Consider the following 13,037-nt stretch of genomic DNA (forward strand, 5'->3'; position numbering starts at 1 on the left):
TAAATTAATGCTCACATTGTCCTGGATTCTCAAAAGCTTTTATTCCAGTTTTGCTTGTCAGTGTTTACAAAACCTAAAAGCCTCAACTAAATCTTATAAAATCGTTTTTGGACCAGATGAAGCAAATACAACACAAGAATAGATGCTGAGAACTGAGAGTACACAAGTTATACACAACTCATCCATATATAATATGTTACAACTAAATACAGTTTGGTTATCCACTAATTCTACTGTCCGTTTATGCAGCTGTGCCTTAAATGTAATGTCAAAAACAGGCATGGATTAATAAGGTAAAAATAAAGCAGGTTTAGTTACTGTCCTCGAAGCTGCCGCTGCTGCTGAACGACGAGCAGAATCTCATGGTGCTCATGGGATCAGACACGTACCCTGAAAAAGAGACGGTGACAACTGCGACACTCTGACGTACCATTTATGATCAGTTTCATTTGTGAATATTAACGTTTATTCAAACAACAAGGCAAATGAAAATCTATATGATTATTATTGTTATAAATAAATTAAATGAAAATATGCAAACTAACAATGACTTCTTTTAAGAAAAGTCAATCCCTCTTAAATTGTCTTGGTGACAGAAATACTCACTAAAGTACCAAATGTGTATTCATACGCTGCTGAAAATAGTCCCTAACAAGCACACCTTTTCCCCCAGTTTGAATGGCGTTTGTTAAAAACTACAGTACCCAGTTGTCTTTTTGTAGGATTCCTTGAAGATAAATGAAAAATAAAGAAAAGCACTTACGCCTTAAATTACCAGAGCGGAACTTGGAGTATTTGCACAAAGGTTTGAAGATTAAAAAGTGAATACCAGATAAAACAAACAATAAATAAATTCATTTAAGGCTCACATAAACACAAACCTGAAGTTAAAAAACTGAAAAACAACCTGAACTTGAATCTTGACTGATCCACACACAAGTACTAAAGCGTTAAACTGCACCAGCTTTACTTTCAAACAGAATTACTGTCACTCTGCAGTATCTGTGCATGTGTACTCTGCGAACAAACCATTTCGATCAATGGGAGAAAACTGCATGTTCCTTCTGAGCTCCTCCAGTGAAAGGCCTCCCGATGCACGACGCCGCTCACTGAAAAACAAAAATACATAAAGTCATCCCGTATACATTAAACCACTGCAAAGCAATGCGAGAGTAGAAATATTTACCACTTTGTTTACGTGGAAAAGACAGATGAGACGAATCCAGACAGAAATTCAATATGTAATATGTCCGACCTAATACCGGGCTGCTCTCACTTTCTCTGCAGGTATACAGTATACAAAATTGATGACAGGTTTGATTGGATGAACACACACACACTTAGTCTGCTCACTCTTTCCCGTCTTGTCTAACTTTTGATGGATCACCAGGAGATTACTGACGAGTCATAGCACCACCACACTAACCCCACCTCCTGTTTCTGGGGTCACAGTGGCTGTTACCAGGCTCCTCTGACACACACACACACACACACACACACACACGCACAGTACACAGACTCAGCCAGACGTCCAGGGGAGGCCTTCCACCTCAGTCAGAATGCCATGCATGTTTTATTGCAGTTGCTTTCCTTTGTTTCCTGTTTGGTATCCGAGCAACTCCGCTCCTCGTTGTTGCTGTAAGTATCTTAACTGGTCTAAATGTTACGGCCGTAGCAGTTGGTAAGCTGGAGTTGTTCCTACAAACTGGAGCAAGCCCACACATGATGTTTGTGCACTGAGAATTTGAAGCCAAAAACACTCAATTGAATTTCTGCTCAGAGAAAAACAACACCATGATTTCTTGGTTCAAGCTGTTTGAGTTTATCCACATTGTAACTGCAGAAATAACATAAATAAATTTAGATAAATTGTGAAGAAATTTGAGCACCTGTGTTCCTCCTACGAAGATGATTATAAAAACTATGTCTGTATATTTAGTTGCTCTCAGTTTCTGAATGAGTCAGAGCTCTGAGGAAAGATCTCAGAGGGAGGATTCAGTAGTCGACTGCAGTGACGTGTTATTTGCTGAAGGAAACTCATGAATGTTGTGCTGTAAACACAGGAACAACGAGGGCTCATTATAACTACAAGTCTGCGATTATCTACGATTAACTGCATGATACAACTTCACTTTAGTTAGTCACCTTTATAAATGCTGTAATTTGCCTCCACAGTGTTTGGGTAATAAATATGCATATGACTCAAAATAACCTGGTTAGAGTTACAGCCTGCCACCGTGTATTGGTTGTTTTATAAGAATTTTGACAATATACAGGGAAAGTCTTTGCTTCTGCATTTGCAAAACTGCCTAAATGTGAGGCTCCAGCTGTTTTTAATTGTGTGTCAAACAAGAATCATAAAGTATTTTTTTTCTTTTGTTGTTAAATCACTAAACTAGAAATACTTAAGAGCAGGGCTTCCAAAGTGTCTTGCAAGCAACTTAAGCTGATTAAAACCTTACCCAGACTCGGCTACTGCTAGGCTAATGGCTGGGTGACTGGCTGAGTGTCAGTCTGTCCATTGTGCAGTAAACAATCCTGCTGTCCCTCTGGACTTTCACCTGTCTGTGGTGGTGTTTGAGTCCTCTTACCTCTGAGTCCAGAAGGCGTAGGCGCGAGTATTGAGAGCGTACTCGAGTTCAAAACGGGAGCGCAGGGCAGCCACGTGGCTCCGGCCTGGTCCACCTCGCCCAAGCAGACAGTCAGAGGAGGAGGAGGGCGACAGAGAGCCACTGCTGTTACTGGAGGCTGGAGACATCAGCTGCCAAACACACATCAGCAGATATACAGTCGAAACTCACAGGATTTAATTATCACAACACATACAGTACGTCATCCATCATAGTGTTTAGAGGGACGACAATGTGTGAGATATTACATACTTCAACGTTGCACAAGCATTCCTCCAGGCTGGAAACCACTTCAGAGAACTCAGGCCTGTCCTGAAGTGGAAAAAGTTTAAAAATCTTTAATTATTATTGCTGAACAAACAGATGCATTAGCTACAGACACACGTGTATTCTCTCAAAAGCTGTCTTGTATGAGCTCATTTTAGTCCACCCACACATGAAGCAAAGGTGAACTCGGCTTCAAAAGCAGTCCTTAGATCTTTTGCCTCACTGTAAAAGAACAAACACGGCCACCCTGGAGCTGTTCAATTATACATGACATCCTCTGAGAGAGGCCAAGGTCTGTCTGTGCACTGCCTCAATATGGAAACACAGGGAAATGAAGACGGCACAGGAAAGGTGAACACATATTAGCATGACAAGAAGTCTTTAAAGGATTTCAACAAATGCTTTTCATAAAAAAGCATGTAGCTTTGGACTGTAATCAAGTGATTTATGCTCTTTTAAAAACAAGTTTTGGATCTTGAATGTTTATATGATCATAAATGTGATTTTCATTTAGTAGCTTCAAATTACATGAATGTCACAGAGAAAAAAAGTATTCAGAGCAGTGATATCAAATCTGCCTACTCTGCAGCTTTCATTCTCACATGTCACAGTGCAAATCCTGTAAACACAGTGCAGCATGTTCTACTTTTAAACCCCACAGGAGTCAGTGTACTGTACAGGTGAGGCACCATGAGAGATGCATGCACACGAAACTTTGACACGACCCAATAAGATCATGCCCTCATTAAAAAAAGTGTCTCTGTGAAGTTGCACAGGGATGAGGCCATCGCTGAGGGAGCAAGCAACTGGATGACAAACAGGAAGGAGATGAACCTCAGAGGGAGAATTGTGCCAGCATGCTCAGCTGTGTTAAAATGTGTCTTAATGAGGCCGAGAAAAAAAACACGCCTGGCTAAATATGAACATCTCAGTGCAGAGGGAGAAACCATCCAGGGCACGTGTTGCTCCTACATGAGAAAAGCTGTGCAGTAATGTATGACCTGGGGACATGTCGACACCATTCATTACTGCTACACGTGTTTGCAGGAGCTGCTGACTCAGCATCAGTCACCTCTCTCAGCTTCAGTATGTCTAAATAGCTAATTACATGGAATGATTATAAGGAGTTCATTTCACAGTTTGGAACTACAAAACAGCCTCACTTAGAGTACATGCACTTCACAGTAAAGCACATAGTGTGGATATGAATTGTGTACCATCGTATGAAATGTACTGTAAATTAGAGTACAAGCTATCATTTCAGTGACTATCTCTGCTAATCAGAGCTCAAATGAAATTCAAAAAGAAGTTAAATCATATCATTTACCTCTGGACAGGCATACCAGCCTCTCATCAGAAGTGCAGAGATGGGTTTGGGGATGGAGTAGCCAATAGGAGGCCGGATGTGATGGTAGGCCATGTCTGCTGCCGCAGCAGCTGAGGACAGGAGAAACATCTTAAATTTAGGTAAAAAATGATCAACTGTTGTCTGACAGTTTTTTGTGCTGTGATTGTATGTCTTTTTATTTTAGGTCTTTTCATCTAATTTTGACATAATAAAATTAATGTGAAATATCTGTAGTCATGTTAGCTCCAGGGACATAAATATCAGTATGTTGATACCCACCTTGGTCCAGATTTACATATTAGAACAACTATGACATTGATTTACTAACATGTTTTGTACAGACATCCATGGTGGACAGATGATGTAACCTAATGACACACTGGCTGACATTTGAGGGTTTTGAGTCAAACTTTTTATCAACTGCAAGGTGAAATTTGGTACATTTGGACATTCACGTCTCCCATTGGAGTCACTGTAGTAACTTTGGTGATGCCTTACAGTCTTCTCCAGCACCATCAACAAGTCAAAATTGTATTTTAATTTATCCAAAACTTTGGTTAATGAGCAGATACCCACAACACCAATGACATCAATCCCATCAGTCTCAGCTCTACTTTGTTTTTTAAGGGTTTTAAGTGCTTTTGCATAGCAAAGTGATGCCAAATGTTCTCATTAAAAGAATGACAACATCTGGACCAACTGGACACTAAAACTCAATTAAATTTGAGGATAATGAAAGTTTAGCATTGGACTTACTTACTGTCTTGTCAAAGTAAAAAAAAAAGGAACCAGAAAAAGAAAGAACTATAAAAAAGGCTCAAGTGTCCCAGTAAGCGATGAGAGTGTGACACTGAGCCAGCGTGAACAACAGCAGGACCCTTAAACTGGAGCAGCTGAATAAACTTTAAACATCACTCATTTTTAGTATCTGCATCTGTGCTTTTCTTCCAGTGACATGTCAAAATGTGTCTCCGCTGAAAAAGTTCTGTCAGGGGGACACTTCATATCATCGAGGAGCCCATGAAAAAAATACCAGGTTTCAGGTGAGCGAAGGGAATTTCCCCAGTAAGCAGCTCCCAGAGGCAGAGAGCGTAACTGAACATGTCTGCCTTCACTGAGTAGCGGGTACACTGGGTGAACACCTCAGGAGCCATCCAACGCAGGTTCTGCATAAACACACGCAAAGATGCACACACAAAAATAAACATACATGAGAAAGTCATAATATTGTGGTATTTCAAGACATCAGGCCACCTCTCTCTCTCTCTCTCTCACTCACACACACACACACACACACACACACACACACACACACAAATGAGCCCTGACTGCTAACATAAACACTGTGCCCTAGCAAGGGCAAGTAGTTCCTCACAACAGACAGTTCCCAAGAGACATGACACACTTAACACCAAAGTGCAGGCCAAGCACTCTGGATAGTGATGAGTCAGCACACTGAGTTAAGATCTGCATGAACGCCTTTTTTTTTTTAGCAGGAGGGTAATTGATGGCAAGAGGCAGCAAAAGCTCTGGCTGGAACTCCTGCTAAATAACAGCATGGACTTCCATTGATGCTACAGATGGTGTGAGAGTATTTGTTTAAATAAATCAAAAGGTGGAAACAGCACTGACCCCCGGCTGCTTGGTCATGTTATCCTCATCCACAAATTGTAGAAATCTGGATTCTGCAGAAGAAGAGGAGCACATGCGATGGTCAAACAATGTGCGTCCACTGGCACTTGAGATGGTCAGCTGTTGTTTCATTTAGACTCGGTCACAGAGCTGAGCCAGTACAGTATTATAAAGAAACAGTGAAACCTACAGAAATATGGCTGCCAGATTGAATATTACCTGAGGGTATGGGGGCGGGTGATAGCAAAGATATCAGTTAAAACTAAATATATCACAATGTTGGCTACTAAAACAGTGAAATCTTTTTCAGTTGACACTGTGACGTGGCTGGTGTTGAACTACAGGGGAAGGACACGAGAAAACAAAGTTTTGTTTGGGCAGGAGAAGTGAGACTCTCTTCTTCCTACTTCTCCTGTTGTCCTTTATTCTTTCTTGTTTGTTTGTTTGTTTGTTTTTAACAACATTATATTAATGCTGTATTAAACCCAGGTGATGTAAACTCTTTCTGAGCAGCAGCTCCTGATCGTAGGTGATACACAAGCAGAGAGCAGTCATAAAGTTAGTTATGCACCAATACCTATTGAACTTTTGCTAAAATCAAACTTAATTAAAATTAACATTAACATTAGCCATCGTAAGCTACTGGTCGTAATGGATAAAGTGAGACTGTTGCAGCAAAAACTCCTGAGTGGATTAAAGTAAGTAAGAGCTTTTTAAGACAGTTTTATTCCTAATGAAACAAATTACCCTCAAATGAAAAGTCGTTTCCTCTTTCAAAAGGTACACAGCTTTGATTTCAGTTCAACTCATTCACTTCACTGTTATTATAAAAATAAAATTAATGCAGATTTAGTTTTCCCCCACATTAAACAAAACACAGCAAAATGTCTCTTACCTCCAAAATCAGCAACCACTGCGTGTCCATCCTCATACAGCAGGATATTGTGGCTGGAGGGAACACATGTGTTATTATTTCAGCCTGCCACTTACATCCCACCACATACTACTACCACTGTGGCACCCACCTGTTGAGGTCCCTGTGAATGATAGGCTGGGTGAGATTGTGCAGGTACTCCATGCCCTTGGCCACATCGATGGCAATGATGAGCTTGGACTGCAGGTCGATAAGCCTGTCCATTGACACATCATTAAAGCAGCAGCCACTTAGTACCAGATCAATGCTCCCCGCCAATCACACACAGCACTTTACACAGATCAATAGGACAGTCTATAAAGACAGCACCTGGCCACACAGTTAGCGGAACATTTCATCTGGATCGATGTTGATCCCGGCCGAGGTGGTGAGGGGTGGTGAGGGGGGGTGAGGGGTGAGGACACGAGCCCAAGGAGGATAATGAGACACTGAGAGTCAGACACTGAGTTAACTCCTTAAGATAGTCTGAGCACTTTTTTAATCTCAACATCAGGATTTAGTCAAACTGCGTGACATCAAATGAACTGATTAAGTTTCCTTTATTTAATGTAATTTGATCTCCTGAGATCTCGACTCAGCCTTGAAACATGCCAACGCACTCTACCTGGTGAGCAAAGTCTTCAAAGTCTTAAGCATTGCTGCTTGTGAGTGTGCACAGCTGTGAGAGGTGATCACATCACAGGGAAGTTCCAAAGATCATGAGCTCACGCGTGTGGTCTTTGACAGAAAGTATAATAAACTATAAGCTCCAGTGCATAACACACACTTTCTCACCTCTTCTGCTCGTGCAGCAGAGAGAACAAAGATCCTCCAGAGACATACTGGGTCACGATGGCAAACTGGCTGGGGTCGTCCAAACACGCCCCCACAAACTGGATGATACAGGGGTGATTGAGCCGACAGAGGATGGAGACCTCTCTGCAGAACATGTCCACGTCTGACTTCGAACAGTACGTGTTCGCTCGATAGCTACAAATAACAGAACCCTTCAGTTTTCCTCTTACCGAAATGTCAAATTTGGAGGTTTGTTAAACGGGCAAGTACCGTTTTATGGCAACAATTTTGTTTCTGCATTTGCCTCTGTAGACTCTTCCAAATGAGCCTGTGTGAGAAACAGATGAAATGCTCAATAATATTAGCTGATTAGGTGATGCACATTGGCTGAACCGAAGACAAATGAGCTGAGTTACCTGATCCAATAATCTCATTGAATTCCAGTTCAGATAGCTGAAGATGGAAATGAGATGGGAGGCTGGCCCTGAGAAGGAGAACTTCTGCTTTCTCTGAAAACAGAGAGCAACAATTCATATGATGTCCATGAAGAGCTTTGCAGCAGTTTAATGTATCACAACCACATAAAGACACCTTTGAGAGTCACTGTGTTTTCAAATTGGCGTACTGTCTTAAAAACACAGCTGATAATCAGATCAGAGATTACACAGATAATGGCCAGGGTATCATAAAATCAAATATGGATACATCACATGTGTACCAAGGAAAAAAAAGTTGCCTCAAAGCAATTTTTTGTTGTTGTTTGTTTTGCTGATTGAAATAGCTACAGATATTTTCTGCAAAGATTGGACAGGAAAAGGAGTATGTTGTTGCTATTGTAAGCACTTAAACAGAAGTAAGGTACAATATGTGTGTCCTGTACTTTCCTTTAGACTGATTTTGGGCCCTGCTTTAGCAAATAGCTCCACAGATAATTCCCTCTCTGTGCCTTGTTTTAGAGGCTTTAAACACGGATTTCTTCCTACTCAGATCAATAGTTTCTAAGTAAGTATGAATATCTCGCAGCCAGAGACAAATTTGTAGTTCACATCGTCCCCAGATTCACTGACAGTGTGTGCTGTTATGTCGGCTGACAGTGATGTGAAGAGTGGGAAAATCTGCTGTGCTTCACTCCACCTCGATACCTTTAGTCATGCTTTTGATCTTTCCCAGAGGAGACGGGACAGAAACGTAGGAACCGTCTAGAAGAGAGCCGACACGTTCAGACACATTAATGTGAAGACTAATGTGATTTTCAGCTCAGATCCTAATTTCTATACAGGTGACTCACCCCCTCCTGGCTGGGAGTACTCATTGCAGGGGGACTCATCTGGACGTTTGTAGTGTTTCAGTAAGGTGACAATGGCATCGTGACCTGAGGTTGAAAAACACAAGAGTGGCAATCTTAGTTTTTATCAGATCTTTCCTGATAGCTAAGCTCATCATCACACAAACAGACCTTTTTCATAAGCCCACATCAGACATGTCTGCTCGTCCTTCTCCCCACTGGACCTGCTGGGGTCACAGGCAACCAGGTTCATGTCCGCCCCGCTGTCCAGCAAGAACTGCACCAGGCGGATGTGGCCATGAAAACAGGCACTGTGTAGAGCTAAGCAGAGTCGTCATTTATTACTGATGATGCATATAACTGAAGAACAATCAAAAACACAGCCGCTTCTGCACTTTATTTAACTGCACATGTGAATAAATGTGATTTTTCTTTTAGGACTTTTTACTCTAATTAAGTAAAATTATAAAATTAATATAAAATAATAAAGTAATAAAATTAAATAAGAAACATATATGTAATGAAATATCATTCCTCAACATTAATGTTTAAGCAACTCATTTTATTTGTTTTATAACTGCAACTATGTAATTATTTTCATTGTGGATCAATCTGCTGGTTATTTTCTTTATTAGTTTATTTATTGTTTGGTTTGCCAAATGTAAGACAAAGAGAAATGCAGTTATCTAGAGCTCAAACTGGCACCTTCAAATGTCTTGTTCTGTCCGACCAACAGTTCAAACCTCAAAATTATTCAGAACTGTAATTTAATTTTGTCACTATTGAGAAGCTGAAATTGTGAAATATGTGGCATGAAAACTGAGTTAAGCAATGAGTCGAATTCTGATAACTGACAAATAATCTAAGAGATTAAATGACTAATCACTTTCAGCTGATTTTCTTCATATGTCATGAAGTCGGAGCACTCACGTGGAGCACAGATTCTTCTAGTCTGTACTCAAGCAGAGTATTTTAGTAATTCTTTAGTTTTTTTTTTAGTTAGTTCTAGTTTTTTAGTTTCTTTATTTAGTTACATTCCACCACTGGATTTAAAACATGTCAAGAGTCACCTGTGTGTCCGTCTCTGCCCTGATGGTTAATGCTCATAGCATTCTGACTCAACAAGAACTTCACCATCTCCAGGTCTTTGCCATAAGTGCACACACTGCGACACAAGACTCATTATCACCTCAGAGCAACATGAATAACACATTAACAATTATGTGCCAATGTACAGTATGCACATTATAAAGAGAAACAGTGTGAACAAATACCTGTGAAGTGGTGTCTCACTGAATATGTTCTCCTTTGACAGACTTTCAGTGCCGGAAAGCTGAATAATCTCCTTCACTACTTCAAATTTCCCATTATAGCAGGCCCTGATGAAACACAACATTCAATACAGCCCTTCATGTCCACTTCTGTCGCCTGCCATAAATGTGCAGAGGGGCTACTGACACTGCAAACTATTTACAAGTGTAACGGTGTGTCCCCGTAGATGTTGACAAAGTGTGGCTGTGCATCAAAGTTTCCCTGCAGGAGGAAGCGCGCAATCTCATGGTGACCGAAGCGGGCACAGAAGTGGAGAGGTACATGATCTTCGTTGTCCTGGGCATTAACTGAGAGAGAAGACAAGTTCATCTGTGGATGGATTATGTCCCCTACGGCTTTTTGAAAAGAGAATCAGTAAAGCCAGTGAATGTGTTGGGAGTAGATTAAAGGATTTTTTACAACTGAGTATAACCAAAGATATTTTGCTCTTTTTCCACTGACTCGTGTGAACCTAAACTACATGTAGGAAAGCCCTCTTGGAGTCTCACCGTTAGCTTTGCTCCCCTCCCCCATCAGCAGTTTGATGATGCCGAGGAAACCTTTGGCCGCAGCCAGATGCAGCGGACGGTCACCTACCTCACCGCTCGCATTCACATCTGCTCCAAACTTCAGCAGCAGCTTTGCCACCTGAAAAGCAGAGAGAGAGAGAGACGAAGAAACACGTATAAATTCATTTTTATTTCAGCTGGTTAAAAATGAAGAAGAGTTTAAAGAGAGCAACCTGCCTACCTGCTCGTGACTGTTATAAGAAGCAATATGCAGTGGGGTGAAAAACACAGCATCCTGAACGTTCACATAAGCTCCATGCTGCAGGAGTATGTCTGCTGCCTGGTGGTGGTGGTGAGGTTGGAGGGGGCATATTATGAATGCACATAAGCAAACGAAAAGTCGACAACTGCTGATCACTTTCCTCAGATTCACTAAAGACAAAGGCTCAGCTCTCACCTCCTGGTGCCCAGCCAACGTGGCCACGTGCAGGGCAGTGAGGGCGCCGTAACCCACCTGCTGCACGTCTGACCCTCCATGGAGAAGAGCAGTCAGCAGCTCAGCGTTATCCTGTGGTACAGAAACATCCAAAAGCATATTTACTGAATTACTATGAAACACTCACTTTAACTTTATAAAGCCACGGCTGTTCTGCCTTCACCTCATCCCTGCATTAACATCACAACAAAGCACTTCAGAGGTGCAGCTAATCATGCTGGCTTTGTGTGTACTTGCACTCCACCATGTGGTAAAACTCAAGACAGCTCTACACCACATAACAACACAAGTGAGACATAGACTGCAGCTGGAAAAAAAAAACATTTTGAAGTTATATTAAGTCCCTGCTTATTGTTCTTTAACTCTCAATCACCTTGTAAGCAGCCAGATGGAGTGCTGTGAATCCATTCCTGGACAATCGAGAAGGACGCAGGCCTTTGAGCATCAGCGTGCGAATATGGGCCTTATTACCTTGTAAAGAATATGTAATATTATAAGCAGGGAAAATACATCATTCAACAAAAATTCAAATGTTTCTTGTGAACAAAAGAACAAGGTGGAACATTATACATATAAGGGGCAGGCAAGCTCCTTATATTCTTTTTATATAATTTATTTCAAATATCATATTTACTGTTTCTGGGACTAGCTTTTATGTTAAAGGTCAAATTCAGACAATGATATCAGTCAGACCATTTTAATCCTTTCTCCCACTGCCACATGTTGTTAAGGAGTTATTTATAGACACTAGTAGTCATGCATACCTCCACATACACAGCAGAGATGCAGCAGCGACAGCCCCTTCTCAGTTCGGTAGCTCACGTTCACCTTCTGAAAAGCCTCATCAGAGCTGAGCCACAGAAAATCAACATCACCTGCTTGTGACAAATGACACCCGACTGACAGAAAAGTGAGGAGCATACCGACATAATCAACACCGTTTAAATTAGATTTATACTATGACTGGCACAGACTTAACTGACTAAAATCCTAGTCTCTAAATTGTAGTCTAAAAATCACCTGAAAGCCAGACTGAGTTCCACAAGCTGACTGTCTCTGAGCTGGAGGTCGTCTTCCAACTTCTCGATGATCACGGAGTACGACTCGCTCACCTTCTTCTTCCACTCATCTTCACAGCGCCATCATTGGGGTTTACCATAACAATTTACCAATGTTATTTCCATTGCTTACTGTTGCTCTTACGTATTTGAGCAATACTGTATATACTTCAGTCAGTCACTTGCAGTTTTAAAAAGGTCTGAACAGTAACACATCTGGCATCAAAATCACAGGATCTCAAACCAGCCATTACCTGTACACGTCTGAGATGGTCTTGATTTGTAATTTCCCATTGATATGATCCTTTTATTGTAAAAAGTGCTGTGTAGTTTGGTTTACTGGAGTAAAGCAGTAATACAATCTCTCACTCTGCCACAATTGCACAGGTCCAGATAAAGGGGGGATCATGGCTGTGAGCTAAAAATAAACACCTCTGAGCGGAATGCCTAACAACTACGACAACTGATCTCCCTCCAAATGCAAGCAAGCGTGTTTCAGTGTGACTGTGTGTGTGTGTGTGTGTGTGTTCAGTATAAGAAGAAAGCAGGTGACCAGTGTCCTGCGCAGAGTCTGGATGATGAACTGAAACTGAAGCTATTTACATTTTTGTATTCTTTTATCTGTCTAATAAAAGACTAGTTCAGTGGTCCAGTAAACGTTTTCTGTCATGCAATTTTCACAACAGACATGCTGGCCTGTCACAACAGGAAAAGCACAGATGAAGCAGGAGGTGCGCCAGATGGTCAAAATACCCCCTTGACCCAAACTGGTCTCTGCTGGGGTACATTTATA

At 41.3% G+C, this 13,037-nt stretch overlaps 1 protein-coding gene across 1 annotated transcript; it reads right to left on the minus strand.

Annotated features, from left to right (window-relative positions):
- Positions 1 to 22: 22 nt before the first annotated feature.
- On the minus strand, positions 23 to 12,849 carry tnni3k (TNNI3 interacting kinase). The gene is made up of 25 exons (XM_046391707.1): positions 12,499 to 12,849; positions 12,207 to 12,315; positions 11,951 to 12,036; positions 11,560 to 11,657; positions 11,148 to 11,258; positions 10,932 to 11,030; positions 10,691 to 10,829; positions 10,345 to 10,489; positions 10,145 to 10,249; positions 9,941 to 10,035; positions 9,042 to 9,191; positions 8,874 to 8,957; positions 8,728 to 8,784; positions 8,002 to 8,094; positions 7,856 to 7,913; positions 7,586 to 7,780; positions 6,903 to 7,007; positions 6,773 to 6,825; positions 5,878 to 5,930; positions 5,279 to 5,411; positions 4,225 to 4,334; positions 2,883 to 2,942; positions 2,592 to 2,761; positions 1,030 to 1,109; positions 23 to 390 (listed from the first exon to the last, which is right to left on the minus strand). Exons 1-25 carry the CDS (start codon positions 12,536 to 12,538, stop codon positions 311 to 313), a joined length of 2,508 nt encoding a protein of 835 aa, XP_046247663.1. The 5' UTR covers positions 12,539 to 12,849; the 3' UTR covers positions 23 to 310.
- Positions 12,850 to 13,037: the final 188 nt, after the last annotated feature.

The sequence above is a fragment of the Scatophagus argus genome, chromosome 6 (assembly GCF_020382885.2).
Source record: "Scatophagus argus isolate fScaArg1 chromosome 6, fScaArg1.pri, whole genome shotgun sequence".
In the NCBI taxonomy this organism is placed as follows: Eukaryota; Metazoa; Chordata; class Actinopteri; family Scatophagidae; genus Scatophagus; species Scatophagus argus.